The sequence below is a fragment of the Musca domestica genome, unplaced genomic scaffold, assembly GCF_030504385.1.
Source record: "Musca domestica strain aabys unplaced genomic scaffold, Musca_domestica.polishedcontigs.V.1.1 6, whole genome shotgun sequence".
NCBI lineage: Eukaryota > Metazoa > Arthropoda > Insecta > Diptera > Muscidae > Musca > Musca domestica.
In genome coordinates, this window is record NW_026712363.1 from 5790984 (window position 1) to 5811635 (window position 20652).

At 33.4% G+C, this 20652-nt stretch overlaps 1 protein-coding gene across 1 annotated transcript in view; it reads left to right on the top strand.

Moving 5' to 3' along the window:
- Positions 1 to 10093, top strand: part of LOC101896479 (MOXD1 homolog 2-like) — a 157045-nt gene extending 146952 nt beyond the window's left edge. Inside the window, exon 10 of the mRNA XM_059129324.1 lies at positions 9040 to 10093. Coding sequence (XP_058985307.1) covers positions 9040 to 9378 — 339 coding nt within the window. The 3' untranslated portion in view covers positions 9379 to 10093. The remainder of the gene's footprint in view (positions 1 to 9039) is intronic.
- The last annotated feature ends 10559 nt before the right edge of the window (positions 10094 to 20652 follow it).

Genomic DNA, 20652 nt, shown 5'->3' on the forward strand with positions numbered 1-20652 from the left:
ATTTTCGATCGATCTCGTTTTTATTTTTTTAATGCCCTAAACATGATGTGTATTTTCGATTTCAATGAAATTTGAAATGTATGACCAGATTTGATCAGAAGACAAAATTAGTCGGTTGAGATTTGGATATAGCTCGCATACATATTTTGATCGATTTCGTTTATTTGAAACCCCAAACATGATATGTATGTTTGATTTCAATGAAATTTGAAATTTGTGACAAGATTTGATCAAAAGATTTGGATATAGCTCTCATATATATTTTTTCGGCCGATTTCATGTATTTGATGCACCAAACACGCTATGTATATCTAATTTCAATGAAATTTGTAATGTGTGACGGAATTCAAAACGAATTAAAAACGGGCTGAACCCCCCTTATATGGGGCCTATACGAAGACGTGCACCTGCACACACAATTTTCTGTCTTAGGCTGTATTGTGCATTACGAACTTCAAATACCAAATTTGAAACAATTCCGGCGAAAAATGTTTCTAAAATCATCAACGTAACGATTATCGGGAGGTACCGTTATATGGGGGCTGTACCAAAACGTGAACCTACATGGTCTATTTTAAATACCAAAAGTCGTTCGGAAGCTAGAGTGATTCCCACAGGCTGACAAACGGATAGACAGACGGACATTGCTAAATCGACATAGAATTTTATGCTGATCAAGAATTCATATACTTTGTGGGGTCTAAAATGTATATTTCGAGGTGTTACAAACGGAATGACAAATTTAATATACCCTCCATACTATTGTGGAGGGTATACAAACTACACAAGAATTTAATTGAGGGTATGATTATTACGGGGATATATGTTGATACCTCGAATTCTGTAATTGAAACAGAAATGCCTCTCAACTTCAAAAGATTGCAGTTTCCTGAACGCTTGGGATTTGCTATAAAATTAATAAATCCGAAGGACAATCCCTTCGTGTATGCGGACTAAATACAGCATTTTCCTGCTTTTCTCATGGTCAGCTGCTCCTGGCATGTTCACGCGTTGAAAGACCAAGCTATTTCTTTGTTTACGCATAAAAGTATAACAATATATTTTTATACCCTACACCACATAGTGGTAAGGGTATTATGTCTTTGTGCATTTGTTTGTAACATGGAGAAGGAAACCAGATAGACCCATAGTTACTTTTGAGAACCTTCATAGAATCACTTTCTGAGTCGATTTATGCATGTCAGTCCGTCTGTCCGTCCGTCCGTCTGTCCATGTATTCTTGTGAACAAAATGCAGGTCGCATTTATTATTCGATTGAGATGAAATTTTCCAAACAATATTTTTTTGGCCCAAGGACGAACCCTATTGAAATTGGTGAGAATCGGATCAAATTTAGATATAGCTCCCATATATATCTTCATCCGATTTCGGGTTAAATGTGCACCAAATGTCCACTATCAGTCCAAATTACCAGAATTTTGGCACACCCAACCGAGTTCGGCCTAGAAGCAAGTATATCAAATTTGGAGAAAATCGGTTCAGATATAGCTATAGCTCCCATATATATCTTTCATCCGATTTGATCTTTAAGTCCCTCACATTCCTACTATGCACTCCACAACCGTGATATTTGGTACCAGGTATTAGATGGAGCACAGAAATAGCTGTTTTAAATTTTATCGAAATCGGTTCAGATTTGGATATAGCTCCCATATATATCTTCATCCGATTTCGGGTTAATTGACCACCAAATGGCCAAAATCAGCCCAAATGGCCCGAATTTTGGCACATGTGACTGAGATTAGCCTTAAAGCAAATACAACAAATTTGGAGAAAATCGGTTCAGAAACAGCTATAGCTCCCATATATATGTTTTATCCGATTTGGTGTTTAAGCCTCTCACATTCGTAATATGCACTCCACAAGAATGATATTTGGTACCAGATATAAGATACAGCCCAGAAATAGCTGTTTGTAATTTTATCGAAATCGGTTCAGATTTGGATATAGCTCCCATATATATCTTCATCCGATTTCGGGTGATTGACCACCAAATGGCCGTAATAGCATCAATTTTGGCAAATCCGACCGAAACCAGCTTAGAAGCAAGTACACCAATTTTAGTAAAAATCGGTTCAGATATAGCTATAGCTCCCATATATATGTTTCACCCGATTTCGTCTTTAAATCCCTCACATTCGTAATATGCACTCCACAGGAATGATATTTGGTACCAGATATCAGATAAAGCCCAAAAATAGTTGATTTTAATTTTATTAAAATCTGTTCCGATTTGGATATGCCTCCCATATATATCTTCATCCGATTTCGTGTTAATTGTGCATCAAATGGCCAATATCAGCCCAACTGCGACCTGTACTTTGTTTACAAAAATACATGAACAGAAGAACGGACAGACGGGGGCATGGGCATGGCATCGTGGACCGAGATAGCCCATCTTCGAACTTGACCTGCCTGCAGACAGAAGACTGATCTGTGCAGAATTTTAGCTTCCTATCTTGATTCATTTTGACTCTAGCGTGATTACAACAGACGGACGGACAGGGCTTAATTGTTATAGAATTTTACGCCGACCAAGAATATATTTACTTTGGCATGTCTAGAATTATTATTTCGATGAGTTACAAATGGAATGACGAACTTAATATACCCTCCATAATATGTTTGGTGGAGGGTTTAATAAATAAGAATAAAATTATGTTTCTTTACTTCCAATAACTGACGAGGATGTGACTTCAGTGATTATTAGAAGTAGCGCTGTGTGCGCTATTTAGTCACGCTTTAAATGAGGTTTGAAAAGTGTGGGTAATTTGGTCCAAAATTAATTTGTCAAATTATATTGAAATCGCTTCAAATTTGGATATTATTTTATTAAGAAACATAGACCCACCAATTCTTCGCAATGCTTTTCGGCTAATAGCAAACAATTTAATTAAGGCTACGTTTATTGCGGGGAAGTATGTTGTTTCATTTGTAGTGCTTTAACTTTTAAATAATGCAGTTTCCTGTATGCTCAGCATTTGCTATGACAATTAATAAATCGCAAGGACAAACTTTTCGCGTATGCGGACTAAATTTGATATATTCCTACTTTTCTCAAGGCCAGCTGTACCTGACATGTTCACGCGTTGGTAGACCGAGCGATTTGTTAGTTTATGCTCCTCAAGGAAAGACAGAAATTATATATCTTAAAACATTACAATAAATAGGTTTTTCATATTCTTGAATTTGTTTTATTTTTATCTAAAACCACAAAATACCCGTATATAAAATTTTGAATAAATATAAAATTAAAAGGCGTAGCGTAGCGCGTGAGTTCATCTAGGAAATATACAAAGTCTATAAATAACAGTTTTGTCCGTAGCGGCTTTATACTAACAACAGTTGTGGTTCCGACTTGTTTTAAGTGCTTCGAAGGACCTAAACAAAATTTTCCAAAAACAACATGGCTCTAAATTAATCTATAAATCTATATCTATAAAAGAGGAAAATGTTTATACGTATGTTTGTTTGTTTATAATTTATGGACTCGAAAACCGCTGATCAGATTTTCCTGAAAATTTCCAAGTATACTACAACATCGCCTGAAAGTAACATGGGCTGTATACAGCCACATTCCACTTGGAACTGGAGATGTAGCATAAGAATCGAAGGTACCTCGCAAACATTTAGACTTTATATGCACATATCTATTGATCGATTACAGATACAGTCTCCAAATTTGATATATGAGTGATTGGATTTGATTAGAAAATATATTTGCCAAATTATATGGAAATCGGTTCAGATTTGGATATAGCTCTCATATATATTTTCGTCCGATTTCAGGTATTTGATGCATTAAATAAGCTTTGTACTCCACATTTCAATGAAATTTGGAATGTGTGATGAATGGTACAGATTTGGATATAGCTCCCATTACATTTTCGATCGATCTCGTTTTTATTTTTTTAATGCCCTAAACATGATGTGTATTTTCGATTTCAATGAAATTTGAAATGTATGACCAGATTTGATCAGAAGACAAAATTAGTCGGTTGAGATTTGGATATAGCTCGCATACATATTTTGATCGATTTCGTTTATTTGAAACCCCAAACATGATATGTATGTTTGATTTCAATGAAATTTGAAATTTGTGACAAGATTTGATCAAAAGATTTGGATATAGCTCTCATATATATTTTTTCGGCCGATTTCATGTATTTGATGCACCAAACACGCTATGTATATCTAATTTCAATGAAATTTGTAATGTGTGACGGAATTCAAAACGAATTAAAAACGGGCTGAACCCCCCTTATATGGGGCCTATACGAAGACGTGCACCTGCACACACAATTTTCTGTCTTAGGCTGTATTGTGCATTACGAACTTCAAATACCAAATTTGAAACAATTCCGGCGAAAAATGTTTCTAAAATCATCAACGTAACGATTATCGGGAGGTACCGTTATATGGGGGCTGTACCAAAACGTGAACCTACATGGTCTATTTTAAATACCAAAAGTCGTTCGGAAGCTAGAGTGATTCCCACAGGCTGACAAACGGATAGACAGACGGACATTGCTAAATCGACATAGAATTTTATGCTGATCAAGAATTCATATACTTTGTGGGGTCTAAAATGTATATTTCGAGGTGTTACAAACGGAATGACAAATTTAATATACCCTCCATACTATTGTGGAGGGTATACAAACTACACAAGAATTTAATTGAGGGTATGATTATTACGGGGATATATGTTGATACCTCGAATTCTGTAATTGAAACAGAAATGCCTCTCAACTTCAAAAGATTGCAGTTTCCTGAACGCTTGGGATTTGCTATAAAATTAATAAATCCGAAGGACAATCCCTTCGTGTATGCGGACTAAATACAGCATTTTCCTGCTTTTCTCATGGTCAGCTGCTCCTGGCATGTTCACGCGTTGAAAGACCAAGCTATTTCTTTGTTTACGCATAAAAGTATAACAATATATTTTTATACCCTACACCACATAGTGGTAAGGGTATTATGTCTTTGTGCATTTGTTTGTAACATGGAGAAGGAAACCAGATAGACCCATAGTTACTTTTGAGAACCTTCATAGAATCACTTTCTGAGTCGATTTATGCATGTCAGTCCGTCTGTCCGTCCGTCCGTCTGTCCATGTATTCTTGTGAACAAAATGCAGGTCGCATTTATTATTCGATTGAGATGAAATTTTCCAAACAATATTTTTTTGGCCCAAGGACGAACCCTATTGAAATTGGTGAGAATCGGATCAAATTTAGATATAGCTCCCATATATATCTTCATCCGATTTCGGGTTAAATGTGCACCAAATGTCCACTATCAGTCCAAATTACCAGAATTTTGGCACACCCAACCGAGTTCGGCCTAGAAGCAAGTATATCAAATTTGGAGAAAATCGGTTCAGATATAGCTATAGCTCCCATATATATCTTTCATCCGATTTGATCTTTAAGTCCCTCACATTCCTACTATGCACTCCACAACCGTGATATTTGGTACCAGGTATTAGATGGAGCACAGAAATAGCTGTTTTAAATTTTATCGAAATCGGTTCAGATTTGGATATAGCTCCCATATATATCTTCATCCGATTTCGGGTTAATTGACCACCAAATGGCCAAAATCAGCCCAAATGGCCCGAATTTTGGCACATGTGACTGAGATTAGCCTTAAAGCAAATACAACAAATTTGGAGAAAATCGGTTCAGAAACAGCTATAGCTCCCATATATATGTTTTATCCGATTTGGTGTTTAAGCCTCTCACATTCGTAATATGCACTCCACAAGAATGATATTTGGTACCAGATATAAGATACAGCCCAGAAATAGCTGTTTGTAATTTTATCGAAATCGGTTCAGATTTGGATATAGCTCCCATATATATCTTCATCCGATTTCGGGTGATTGACCACCAAATGGCCGTAATAGCATCAATTTTGGCAAATCCGACCGAAACCAGCTTAGAAGCAAGTACACCAATTTTAGTAAAAATCGGTTCAGATATAGCTATAGCTCCCATATATATGTTTCACCCGATTTCGTCTTTAAATCCCTCACATTCGTAATATGCACTCCACAGGAATGATATTTGGTACCAGATATCAGATAAAGCCCAAAAATAGTTGATTTTAATTTTATTAAAATCTGTTCCGATTTGGATATGCCTCCCATATATATCTTCATCCGATTTCGTGTTAATTGTGCATCAAATGGCCAATATCAGCCCAAATGGCATGAATTTTGGCAAATCCGACCGAAACCAGCCTATAAGCAAGTACACAAATTTTAGTAAAAATCGGTTCAGATATAGCTCTAGCTCCCATATATATGTTTCATCCGACTTGCTCTTTAAGTCCCATTACATTCGTAATATACTCTTCACAGGAATGATATTTGGTACCAGATATCAGATAAAGCCCAAAAATAGTCGATTTTAATTTTATCAAAATCTGTTCAGATTTGGATATAGCACCCATATGTATCTCCATCCGATTTCGTGTTAATTGTGCAACAAATGGCCAATATCAGCCCAAATCACCTGAATTTTCGTACATAAGACCGAATTCAGTCTAGAAGCTAATACGTCAAATTTGGAGAAACCCGGTTCAGATATAGCTATAGTTCGTAAAATGCACGATAGAATTAGATAGATTTTGATTTTGTACCAAATATCTCATAGAGCTCTGAAATGCCCTGTATAAACCTTTTTACGAGAGCTCTACTAAATATGCATAGTGGTGTAGGGTATCATATAGTCGGCCCCGCGCGACTTTTGAGCTTTCCTTGCTGGTTTGTTGTTGCAAAATGGTCAGGCTTATCCCTTTATTGTTGTTTTTATAAAAACAACATTTGTTTATTAGTGGAGAACGATGGTTATGTTTACCAGGGGTAAGGCAGGAAATACCTAGGTTTCGGAAAGAGCTACCAATCCTCATCAGTTCCTTTATTTTTTTTTTTTTTAAATTTTTGATTTTTTTTTAACCAACAAATATTTTTGTGTACAATTTTGAATGCATATAAAAGCGAAAGGAGTAGCAAAGCGCGCCGGGTTCAGCTAGTAATGTATATATGTAAACATTTTCCAATCAAATGAATTGTAATTGTAACATTTAAAAATCACAATTGTAACAAAAAAAAAACCTCAGTTTTGTCCACCTTATGATTTACCGCAACTTAATTTATGTTCAGAAAATATCTAAAAATTGACTTGAACTTTTTTCATATATCTGTCTACAGATTTTAAATATTTTGATGCTTTCATTCCAATCGAATAAGTATTTTAGCGTTTTATGTTCTTAGAGCAGACGGCCCTTGTGATTTACTGCTTCACTAATTCGAATCCAAATGCTGTGGTCCACTTTTAAATTTTTAGAATTGAAGTCACAATTACCTTCTTCTGGTGCATTATTTTGATTCAACCTTGCTATAAGAATAAACCAAAAAAGTATTGCAAATATAAAAGTCAAATGGAAAAAATTTCAAGCGACATAGAATCGAGTAAAAAAGAAGCTAAGTTCGGCCGGTCCGAACTTTTAATAACTTATATGAAAACCGTCTGTCATAGGTTGTAGTACAAATTCCGAACTTCAAATACTTCAAATTTAAAACAATTCCGGTGAATAATGTCGCTAATATCATTAAAATGCCGAATATTGGAAAGTACCGTTATATGAGGCTACATGAAAACGTGTACCTATATCGACAATGTTTTGCCACAAGAAGTGGAACCCATTATAAAATCTACGAACCGTATTATAACCAATTATGTTTCAAAATGTGGTTTAAATTCCTAAAATACCGAATATTGGGAGCTACGGTACGAAAATGTCATCTAAATAGCCAAAAAACCGAAAATCGGGAAATACTGTTATATAGGGGCTAAAAGAAAACGTGAACCAATATTAACGGATTATAAAATTTTTCCTTATATAATTTGAATTTTTTTTACAATACAATTATAATATGATCTTCCTTTCCATAAAATTAAATGTCTGAGACGTTTTTTTTTTTATTTATATGGCATAATTAAAGAAAGTAGAACAAAGCTACCCCCTGAATACAATTTTTTTGTCTTTTGGTGCCTTTATTCTGTTAAATCATATACATATTTTGTGTATGCGTGTGTATTGTTTTTAATTAAAAATAAATAATTTGAAATTATTTCAAATTTGGTTGCTAAATAAACGTATATTTTCGACGTTAACGGGCAACAAATTGTACGAATTTGAGATTAAACTGTGTTGTTCTACTATTTTAGATTCAATCTTGTGGAATAACCCCGAAATTCCATTCTTATTTCGAAGGTTTTCCCCAGTACAAAAATTAAAAAAAAAAAGAAAAATAAACTAAATCAACTTTTGCATATTTAAAAGTCTATTTGACACTATAAGAATCCAGCAAAGAGTTGCATTTTTCTTTCTTTAAATTTGTTCTTTCTTTGAAATTGAGCAACCTTTCTTATTGAGCCATGTGAACACATACACTTTGAGGTTAGATAATTTAGATGTACATCTATGTGTGACATTTTTCTATCACCTGCTATCAAGTTGCTTTGACAATTGTGAACTTCCGGAATCAACCTTCCCTTGAGTTTTAACCAGTTTCTCTGCTCGTAGAAATTTTTCTTCTCCGATTTCTGATATGTTGAATTTCTTTTTGCCAATTTAGATATGTCAATGTGAAAGGTGGCACCATGTGCTGGTGCTGTCGCTCATAAACGTTACGACAGACAAGCCAAAGATGTTTTTGAAATAAACGTCATTACTTTTTGTGACATTCTCCTTTTTACAATTCCTTTACATGCCTTCTGGCGATTGTGATAAAATGTCGGAAGGTTTTTTGTTGCAGTCAATATGACCGATGCATGTGCTAATAATTCCCAACTCAAGACTCATCACAGACAGGCAACAGACCGAACAACGTTCAACTGAGAATGACATCAGAATGTTGAGGAAGAACTGCATTTCATCCATTTAATTTAACAATAAATTTCTGCTCTTTTTGCTCTTTCTTCTTTCATTTTTTCTTACGAACAGAGCACGGAATACCTGGAGGGATTCAACATCAACATCACCAAAACCTACAAAAAACAGAAACACTGCAAACACAAGAGACTGTTTGTGACGGAAGAAACAGTGCCTGACATCAATTTTCCTGTTCTTCATGAAGTCGACAACAACAACATCATCGAAGGTGCTGCTCGCAGCAGCCGGAGTTCAGCCACAGATGGATTACGTTCAGCTCAAAGCTATACCCGAACGATTACGATGGTCCTATCATCTATGGCGACACATCTTCTAATGGCGCAGCATTCGGTCTTATCCAGGTGGATAAGGGCTTGGTGGCAGTGGCGGTGGTGGTTCCTAACGTCGTAAAAGATTTAAAATGTCACACATTTACCACACAATTGTGGGTTGAGTAACGACGAACGGAACAGAGTTACGTATGTATCTTAGTAAGTTAGTACGTTTTTTTTACAAAAACACAGATAGAAATGAAAGAAATATCCAAGAAATTTATTTTATGTAGATATATATTTCTTATGCTCTCTTCTTTATCTGTATTTCCTCCCGAACTTTTCGCTTATTCCTTTTAGGGTTGGTTTTTAGCATAGGTTTTTATACCCTACACCACATAGTGGTAAGGGTATTATGTCTTTGTGCATTTGTTTGTAACATGGAGAAGGAAACCAGATAGACCCATAGTTACTTTTGAGAACCTTCATAGAATCACTTTCTGAGTCGATTTATGCATGTCAGTCCGTCTGTCCGTCCGTCCGTCTGTCTGTCCATGTATTCTTGTGAACAAAATGCAGGTCGCATTTATTATCCGATTGAGATGAAATTTTCCAAACAATATTTTTTTGGCCCAAGGACGAACCCTATTGAAATTGGTGAGAATCGGATCAAATTTAGATATAGCTCCCATATATATCTTCATCCGATTTCTGGTTAAATGTGCACCAAATGTCCACTATCAGTCCAAATTACCTGAATATTGGCACACCCAACCGAGTTCGGCCTAGAAGCAAGTGTGTCAAATTTGGAGAAAATCGGTTCAGATATAGCTATAGCTCCCATATATATCTTTCATCCGATTTGATCTTTAAGTCCCTCACATTCCTACTATGCACTCCACAACCGTGATATTTGGTACCAGGTATTAGATGGAGCACAGAAATAGCTGTTTTAAATTTTATCGAAATCGGTTCAGATTTGGATATAGCTCCCATATATATATTCATCCGATTTCGGGTTAATTGACCACCAAATGGCCAATATCAGCCCAAATGGCCCGAATTTTGGCACATGTGACCGAGATTAGCCTTAAAGCAAATACAACAAATTTGGAGAAAATCGTTTCAGAAACAGCTATAGCTCCCATATATATCTTCATCCGATTTCGGGTTAAATGTTCACCAAATGTCCACTATCAGTCCAAATTACCTGAATTTTGGCACACCCAACCGAGTTCGGCCTAGAAGCAAGTGTGTCAAATTTGGAGAAAATCGGTTCAGATATAGCTATAGCTCCCATACATATCTTTCATCCGATTTGGTGTTTAAGCCTCTCACATTCGTAATATGCACTCCACAAGAATGATATTTGGTACCAGATATAAGATACAGCCCAGAAATAGCTGTTTGTAATTTTATCGAAATCGGTTCAGATTTGGATATAGCTCCCATATATATCTTCATCCGATTTCGGGTTAATTGTGCACCAAATGGCCGATATAATCCAAATGGACTGAATTTTAGTACATCGGACCAAATTCAGCCTAGAAGCAAGTATATCAAATTTAGTGAAAATCGGTTCAGATATAGATATAGCAACCATATATATGTTTCATCCGATTTAGAGTTTTAGTCCCATACATTCGTAATATTCACTCCACAACCGTGATATTTGGTACCATGTATTAGATGGAGCACAGGAATAGCTGTTTTAAGTTTTATCGAAATCGGTTTAGATTTGGATATAGCTCTCATATATATCTTCATCCGATTTCGGGTTAAATGTGCACTAAATGGTCAATATCAGCCCAAATCACCAGTCTAGAAGCTAATACGTAAAATTTGGAGAAACCCAGTTCAGAGATAGCTACAGTTCGTAAAATGCACGATAGAATTAGATAGATTTTGATTTTGTACCAAATATCTCATAGAGCTCTGAAATGCCCTGTATAAACCTTTTTACGAGAGCTCTACTAAATATGCATAGTGGTGTAGGGTATCATATAGTCGGCCCCGCCCGACTTTTGAGCTTTCCTTACTGGTTGTAAATAACAAATTTTGGCCATTAATTTTAGATCTGTTCCAAAAAATCCAAACCAAACTTGAATACATTTCAGGACTCGCACATTTCCATTTCAGCTTTTGTTTAACATTGGTTTTCTTTCAATTATGCACCTACACTCCCTCTCACCCTTGCACACTTGCACGTAGAGAACTGGAACTTTTGTCCCTGTATGTAGTGCAGTATATTTATAACGTACTTATAAAATTAGTTAACACCAGTCCAATGCCAAGAAACCCGTTGGCATCTCAACGACAAGACATGTAAATTGCCCAGCCTGATATCCGCAGGAGCATGGCAATAAATAGGTTTATAAGTGATACAAGAACTGATTTAAAAGTATCCTTTCAAGCTTTTGTTTTTCTTAATTAGGTATTTACGAATATGAATTAAAGAACCCGAAATTGTTTTAAAATACTGTAGCCTAGCTAATCTTAATGTAAAATACATACAACCCGAGTTTTCGTACCACCACTCAAACATTTTTTTTTTATATTTGCGAAAATGCAGAAAATATCATAGCAAAAAATGTATTAGACTAGTGAGTAGTGATAAGAATATGACAAACAAATAATTATTTAAAGAGAAAAACCCAAATGAATTGTGATTGTTTTTTTTTACATATTTAAATACATACATAAACATTTAATTAAGGTGTTGTAGCCTAAATGAGTTTGACCCCTCCCTCGCATAATGTGAAAATGAAATTATTTGTAAAACAATGCCAACAACAAATATTTACATTAGCTTCAGGAGTGTATGATAAATGTTTACCTCAAAGATAAAGTTCACATACACATGCAGTACATTGGTTGTTATAAAATGTTGCATGTCTCTATATCATCGCAAAGCCATGCAGGGCACAAAGAATTACCCCGTCGCGGGGTAAAATTTTGAACCGGAAATTACAAATGGAAAACATTTGATAATCTAAAAAATGACAATACAAAAAAAAAATAAATAAATAAAACAAAAAATAACTCTTGGAAGCACAGATATAATCCCTTTTGATGCGCGAAAAACTTTTATTATAATTTATACGTCCCTAAACTACACGCTCTAAGATAAAAAGAACACTGAACACAATTTTTTTTCTTCATATTCGTAATAATCTAAATTAAGTTTTCAATGAAAGAAATTATATTTTTATCTGCCAAGAGACTATTCCGAATTGGTGTGAACTGTTGAAACCCGTTTTAATATTAGATTCCACTAAAAAAATTTCTCGATTTTGAGAATTTTTTACATGAGATTTTTTCTCTTTTTCGTGATTTTTTTAGCAATTTTAAAATTATAATTATCCTTTGGGTTTGGTGTCACCGCGTTAAATCATTTCGACATTATCTATTCAATTTGGACACCACATAATTCGGTACTACAATGTAACCCACCTGCAAAAAATCGAGTCAATTCAATATAGTTCATCAAATTGGAAAAACCGTTCGTACACGATAAAATATTGATTTTTTTGTTCATATCGTGAAATGAAATTATTAAATATTAAGTCACATTTTTTTTTGGAATAAAGAACATTGCAATTGTACATTCCAAAAGTCAAAACGTTTTTTAAATTATTCTTTTCTGCCAAGAGACAATTACGAATTTGTCTGTATTGTTAAAATCAGACTAGCAGGACAAATTATGTTGTTATGACTAATACCGGCAAAACACCTTAAATATTGCTGTACAGTTATATCGGGCTTATATCAAAATGTCCCATTTTCAATTCCAAAAATTCTACATACCTAAAATGCATCTCAATCACAATACTTTATTTCGAATATATACTTGGCGGGATCTGAAATGCTTATTTCGAAAATATGGAGGGAATTAAAAAGAGTAATGAGTAATGGGTGTATTCTCCCGATTTGTGGTTAAACCAGATATTTCACGATATGATATAATGAAACGTGGATGTTTTACTTATATTGTTCGATGCATCAGCGCATTTGACAATTAATATTACTCACCTGCCATTGTCCTGGAATAAAATAATATATATTGTGAGGTAAAAACTCTCCACCATTTGTAACGAATTTGGTAATTTTCAAAAAAAAAAAATAAAAAAATAAATAAAAACTAAAATCCTATAAAATACTAAATTTGAATCAATTCCTGTGAATAATATCGCTAAAATCATCAAAATACCAAATATTAAGAGGTACCGTTACATGGATATACGAAGACGTGGACCTGCACAGACAATTTTCTGTCTTAGGCTGTAGTATCCATTACGAACTTCAAATACCAAATTTGAAACAATTCCGGTGAATAACGTCGCTAAAATCATCAAAGTACCAAATATCGGAAGAAACCGTTATATGGGGGCTATACGAAGGCGTGGACCTGCACAAACAACTTTCTGTCATAGGATGTAGTATCCATTGCGAATACAAATACCTGCACAGACATCTTTCTGTCATAGGATATAGTATGCATTACGAACTTCAAATACCAAATTTGAAACAATTCCAGTGAATAATGTCCTTAAATCACCAAAATACAGAAAACCTACGACCTACGGACCTACGTGGCCCAGTTTCAATACCACAAGTCCTGAAGACAAAGTATACATTCGAGTAAAATTTAATCAATGTGATCATGAATATATATACTTTGTGGGGTCTAAAATGTGTACTTCGAGGTGTTACAAACCGAGTGACAAACTTAATGTACCCTTCATACTATGGTGGAGGGTATAAAAAGCTATAAAGTTTCTCTAGATGTAAGCCCCCTTTTTACTAGAATGAACGATTCGCTCAAGACAAATTTAAATATTCGTTCATTAGTTTCCGATTTTTTGGAGCAATCAATAAAAATGAATTACTACTTTCATTTCTTCGAAATATCCTCATGATATGAAATTAGTATTTTCGAAAAAGAAGAACATTTCATACACTTCATTCCAAATTTGTTACTGGCAGCTATAATAAAAAATCATGTTCGTGTAGGGCTTCTTAAAGTCGGTCCGTCCGACTGTATACATTTCTGTAGTTGTTTTATCTTGAATACGGGGACTTTTTTAAGACAAACCATCAAAGTTTTTAAAGGCTTGAGATCTATTTAACTTTCCGCCAATGTTATGTTTCTTATGCATGGAGTGACTAATAATTCACCATACATTAACAACTATGCTTCTTTAAAACAATAATATATTTTCCTTTAAACGGATGCGAAGCCGCCATAACTTTTGGAGGATCGGAGGTAGTCGTACTAAAAATCGGTGGTTTATTTATTTATTTTATTTTTTATTTATTTATTTTTTATTTAATTTTTTTTTTTTTTTTTTTTTGATACATAAAGGATTATACTAGTAATCTCGAAAAATGGAAATTTTCTCTATTTCTATCCTTAAGCTAGAATCACCTTCAAACAGAAACATTTATCATACAGCTCTGCAGCTATAAAATAACAGACTTTTATACAAAACATGTATATTCATTTTCTTTTTCAATAAAGGCAAACTACTACTGTCAAACCCCTGAGCAATTTAATTCTTTTAAACATAAAGTAATTTATACCAATAAATATGAATACATACATTAAACATACATAGGATATACACAAAAAAAATTAACACTCATACCTATTAACATCTTTATACAACATCAAACGACTTGATAATTTTAAAGAATGATTTGTGCTTGGATACATTCAAATAGTTTCAGGTTAACGACACAAACAAACACCAAATAAAGAAACATCAAATTGATCTGCTTTACATACATGCCAAAAAAACTCCCAAATGCTAAGAATCCCTATTCTCCTCTTTTACTACTACTACTACTACTTTAAGTTAAATCTTAACTAATATGTTTTTCATATAAATTACAAAAAAAAAAAATATTTTAATTTTAATAAATTTTAAAATCGTACATGACATAAAATCCCATATACCAATATAAAGAGGACTTGAGCATAGTTATATATTTACAGAAAACTCTATCTGTCTATGTTTCTATTGATGGAAGTTAAATCAGCATATGATGTAATACATTATAACACCAAAGTCCACACACCCATATAAGCCCGAAAGCTATGTTTGGCTTTCAATTGTAATGGAACAATGCAAGAAAGAAAGCATAGATAAGTGAGCATATTTTTATAAAACTATTGAAAAAGAAATAGCAGAAAAATCCCATAAAAATATAACAAAACCTAGAAAACGATGCAAAAACTATGTACACTTTGTAAACTTTTTATCAGGGGAATTTGTTTTTTTGGTGAGTTTGGCTAAAAAACAAAGAGAAGAAAAATAACACACCATGTCACAATGTAGCAAGCATGAGCACAGCGAATTGGAACTATGACTATTGTTGACAGCAGTAAAATTCACCAGTAACGAGAATAACTTTAATTTCTTTTTGATGTGTGTGTGTGTAAACTCAATTACGAAATAGCAAAATTCAAACGAATAAAAAGAAAAGTATGGCCTATACTATGGCATGCCAATATATCACAGTTAAAAAACTTATTTTTTGTCTAATCCGTTTAAATTTTTAAAAAACAATTTCATTGTTTAAGATTATTGATGTTTTCCTGGGTTTGTGGGCTATTAATGTATATTTTCCTGCCACATGGCTTTGAATTTGAAAATGAAAAACTTAATTAATGGATATAGCACATTTATCAAAACATGTGTGTTCTCGGTTTACAACAGGCCTCATGTAACAGCTTAATTATTTTAGGGTTTAGTTAGGGTTTAGTTTTGCCAAACTTACAATTAAACTATTCGTTTGGGATACCTAAAGTATGTAGTATTGTTCCAAGTAAAATTCTATGTCTATTACATTGTTCCGTATGTCTCTTCTCCTGCCAGTGGAAATCATGATAGAGGCCGCCATATTTAAGACGTGTCTTTGAAACTTTGCACATACTTTCATATTATCGTATTGAAGATTGGAACATATTGGTCCTCGTTTAGATATAGTTCTCATTTATGTTATCGCCTGACATTATTCGACTAAATGAGTCCTGATTTGAGATTTAAGGTTTTCAGTATAGTAAAATCTTTCCTAGAAATATAAGTTTAATACTGGTTAACTATGACGCATAATTCCCACATAACATGCCGACGTAAGGTATTGTAAAGGTTTCAAAAAAAATATTTTCAAAGAAAAATATGTCCGGTTTTTACTAACTGCATCACCCATTTTAGTTTAGTTTTAGTTATGGTTACTTTGAATGTCTTTGTCGCTTCTATCAACCGAATTGACTAAAAATGCATTTTCTCTTCATGGGCCCAGGTGCTGGTATGGTAGATCTTAATTCTAAGCACAATTTAGAAAAGGGCACAATTCCAGATAAAAGCCACACTTAACTTCATATTGTGCCCTACTTTCATTTAACGTATTCTTTCTATGACTGTTCAAAACAAAATAAAATACATACACAAAATTTACATTTCAATATACATAGTACATCAAATTAAACAATTTGATGTGATATACAAATTATGATTTATTTAAAAAAATATTCACATTTTTATTGGCGTATTTTTTTGGTATAGTCGGTCCACCTGATATTTGTCCTTTATTTGCTGGTTTTATTAGCAGAGTATCTTAAGGAATCTAAATGTCTAAACATAAGCTTATCGTCTCATTGTTAGTTAATTATTTTATATTATTTGAGATATATACTTTTTACTAAGCTAATTTGATTTCCTTAGATACCACCTTATTGATCTGAAGTTACTAGTGAAAAAGGATTTGTTGGTCCTTGAAGTTGAGTTATTTGTACTGCTGAAAAGTATTTGGAGTTTCATACACACATACATATGTCCGTTGTAAAATAAAAAAAAAAAAACATTGTTGAGGATATTAAAAACAAACCACTTTTGTTTAATATTTAGGTTTTCGAACTAACAAAATACCTACTATTTTAGTAAGTACCTTACATTTTTATAACGAAACCCAAAAATACAACTAAACTAAAAGTTTAAACCAAAGTTTATCAAATCCCATAATAGTTACTTTTAAATATACCATACAAGTAGTTAAAGATATATACATACATATAAGATGATCAACCAAAATCGAAACCTATATAAGACCTATGTTCACACACACACACACACTCAAAGTGCATAAAAAGCGACACTAATCAAATGAATGACTGACTGATTGCGACCAGGGTTTCGGTCGGCAATTATGTGAATGCAGATAAAACGTCATACCTTATAATACTTACAAATGCATTTGTGCGTAAGTACCTACCTATTTGTGTGTGTACATATGTAATAACTAGTAAATATAAAGATATACCTACATCATCATATACATACATTTACTAAGCCATTGATTGAAGTTTACTTAGGAAAAGAAAGAAATGTGAAAACATAAGCAATAAAACAACTGATATCTTTATATATACAAGTACACGTTCACTCATATATTGAAATAAAAACACGAGAGCTAAAGATATTTTGTACATATATACTGACATACATACATTAGTCTTAAACAAATATGCATGCATACATTGATATGTGTTAAGAAGCTTTATGTTGAACCACGTACGTTATGTGGTCAGATAATTTGTATTTCTACCATAAGAGTGCATTTGTATGTGTATACAGAAGTAAAATATACTTTCGAGTGCCATACATGCTCATCTATAAGAACATATACATACAAATCCAAATAAGCAATAAATAATGTTAGCAACAAATCAACAAAAAATTACAAAATAAAAAAAAGAAAACAAAAAAGTACACAAGCAAACCAAATGAATGGAATCATTAACCTACACCTACATACATTTATATACAACAACAAAAATATCAATCCACTTACATATATACCAAACGAAACGTAATAAACAAATGCAGAAAATCTGATAAACAAACATTAGAAAACACGTAGCAATGATTAAATTGTCGTTATCCAGCATAGTAGTCCAAAGTAGAAATGTCGTTAGTGAATTGTGCCCCTTTAATTAAACGTAACCCAAAATCCAATCCCCATCCTAAATGTTAACATAGATTTTGTAGCTACCACAGAAAAAGAAACTACAGCCTTTATTCACAGCAGCTATATCAAATATCCATCTGGGAGTTAAATTCATGATGTACTTAATTTTTAGTTTACAGACCGAAAATGCAATTTCTTTATCACTGTCACAGCACAGCTGAAATGTTCTTAGCACAGCAGAACAATGGTAAAAAGAAATAAAGCCAAGCCTTCATTTCGACTAGAACAAGTCAATTTTTGTCTGATCGTGACTTCAAATGGATTCGACCAATATTGGACCGATATCCTTGTGGTAGAAGTATTAAAAATAGTAGGAGCGTGGCAGAGGTTATATTTTAATAGGTTAAATCCTTCTGTCACCTACCGTCATAATATTTCTATTGAATCTACTTCATTTTTTTTATGGGAAAGATAGGACAATTTTAAGGAAAAATGGTGAATCGTGAAAAATTTTTACAAGAATATTTTTGTAGATTTATTTTTAAGATTTTTGAAAATATATTTTTTCATGGTTTTTTTTTCCAGGCAAAATATCCAGAATCATAGCTTCCAGTAAAAACTCAAGTATTTTACAAATATATTTTTTTATAAACTTATGTTATGCAAATTTGTAGAAACTCAGAACATACCTTGTTTTGCATACACTTTATATGTCTATATGAAAATATATACGTATATAATCGTTCATATATCTGATGTAAATTGAAACAAGACAAAACAGCCTTAAGTTCGAGTAAAGCTTAAACTTAACTAATCAAAGTCAAAGTACAGCTAAATTGGCCTATTTATGAACATGGATCTTTAAAAATACTTATACCATTTTATTAAGTCATACAAATGATGGATTATAGTGACATTTTTATCACCAATTGCCATCATGTCCAAAGTGTCAAATAACAGTCAATTCGATTGAAAATGTTTGGCTTAAAGCTTACGCATATTGAAAATCGGAGGGGAGATCTATGTAAATGTGGGCATGTACAGTCCATTCTCAATAACAACTCATTTAGATACCAACGTTTTGACCAAGTTTACAACCTCTACATAAAAAAACGTGGTATATATCTTGAATTAATGAGGCAGACGAGCAAACATGCGCATTTTTAAATAAAAGTATCAAGTCTCAAACACCAAATTTGAAGCAATTCCGAGAGAAAATGTTGCAAGGCTCATCAAAACACCGAATATCGGTCTGTACCGTTATGTGGAAACCGTGGACCAATATGGACAATGTTTTGACAACGGCCGTAAAACCCATTATGAACTACAAGTACAAGTTCGAAAATGTGGCATAAATCGTAAAAATACCGAATATCTGGAGGTACCGTTAAATGGTCGCTATAGAAAACCGTATATCTATATTTGCAATGTTCCGTCACCAGATATTGAACCCGTTAACCTCATATCAAATTTGGAACAATTCCGTGAAAAAAATGTGGTTAAAAAAATCAAAATATCGAATATTGGGAGGTACCGTTATATGGGAGCTATACACTTTTAGGTTTCCGCAGCTGGAACCCATTACGAACTGCAAATACTTTTTTTTATACAAATCCGAGGAAAAGTGTGGCTAGAATCATCAAAATACCAAATATTGGGAGATACCGTTTATGGGGGTTATAAGAAAACCGAACTGATAGTCCGATATATTTAATTTTCAATACCAGTCATCCTAGATACAATACAAAAGCTCTGCGTTAAATAATGTGCGTTGTATCGTGATTTAAACAGACATACAGGCAGACGTCATTAAATTAACTTAAATTTTATGCAGATCACGAACACATATACTTTATCGGGCCTATGACGAATGTTGAGAGGTGTTACAAACGGAATATCAAATTTAATATACCCTCCGCCAGGACGTGCATCAAATAGTAAATGTATAAGAATATACGTTTTCTTCATAATTACTTACGAATCAGCCTGCTACGAAACGAAAATGGTTGCTATTTGTATGATTTTATTTATCACAAAATTTAAATACACGTATTTAAACGAATCTTGCCCAAATACCCATTGTGTATGAAAAATAAAAATTGTCTAGTTTGATATTTGGCTTGAAGTATTGAAATTAAAAGGAACGTACAAAATCATCCTTATTCTACTTACCTACGCCACTTTTGGGATGGCATCACTCGTCGACGTCAACATTAATTTGATATTCAGCAACTCTCGTTAGGAATTGCTGCGTGTGGCAAGCCCAATGAATTCCTGATCTACACAAAATTATAACATAAATTTGATAATGTCAGATAACATTTGAGGAATACAATTATGTAAGGTATAGAAGTAGAATAGAGATAATGTTCTAAAACAATTCATATGTAAATTCCGTATAATAAACATAAAATCTTGGCGTGATTCTGTAACAAACATC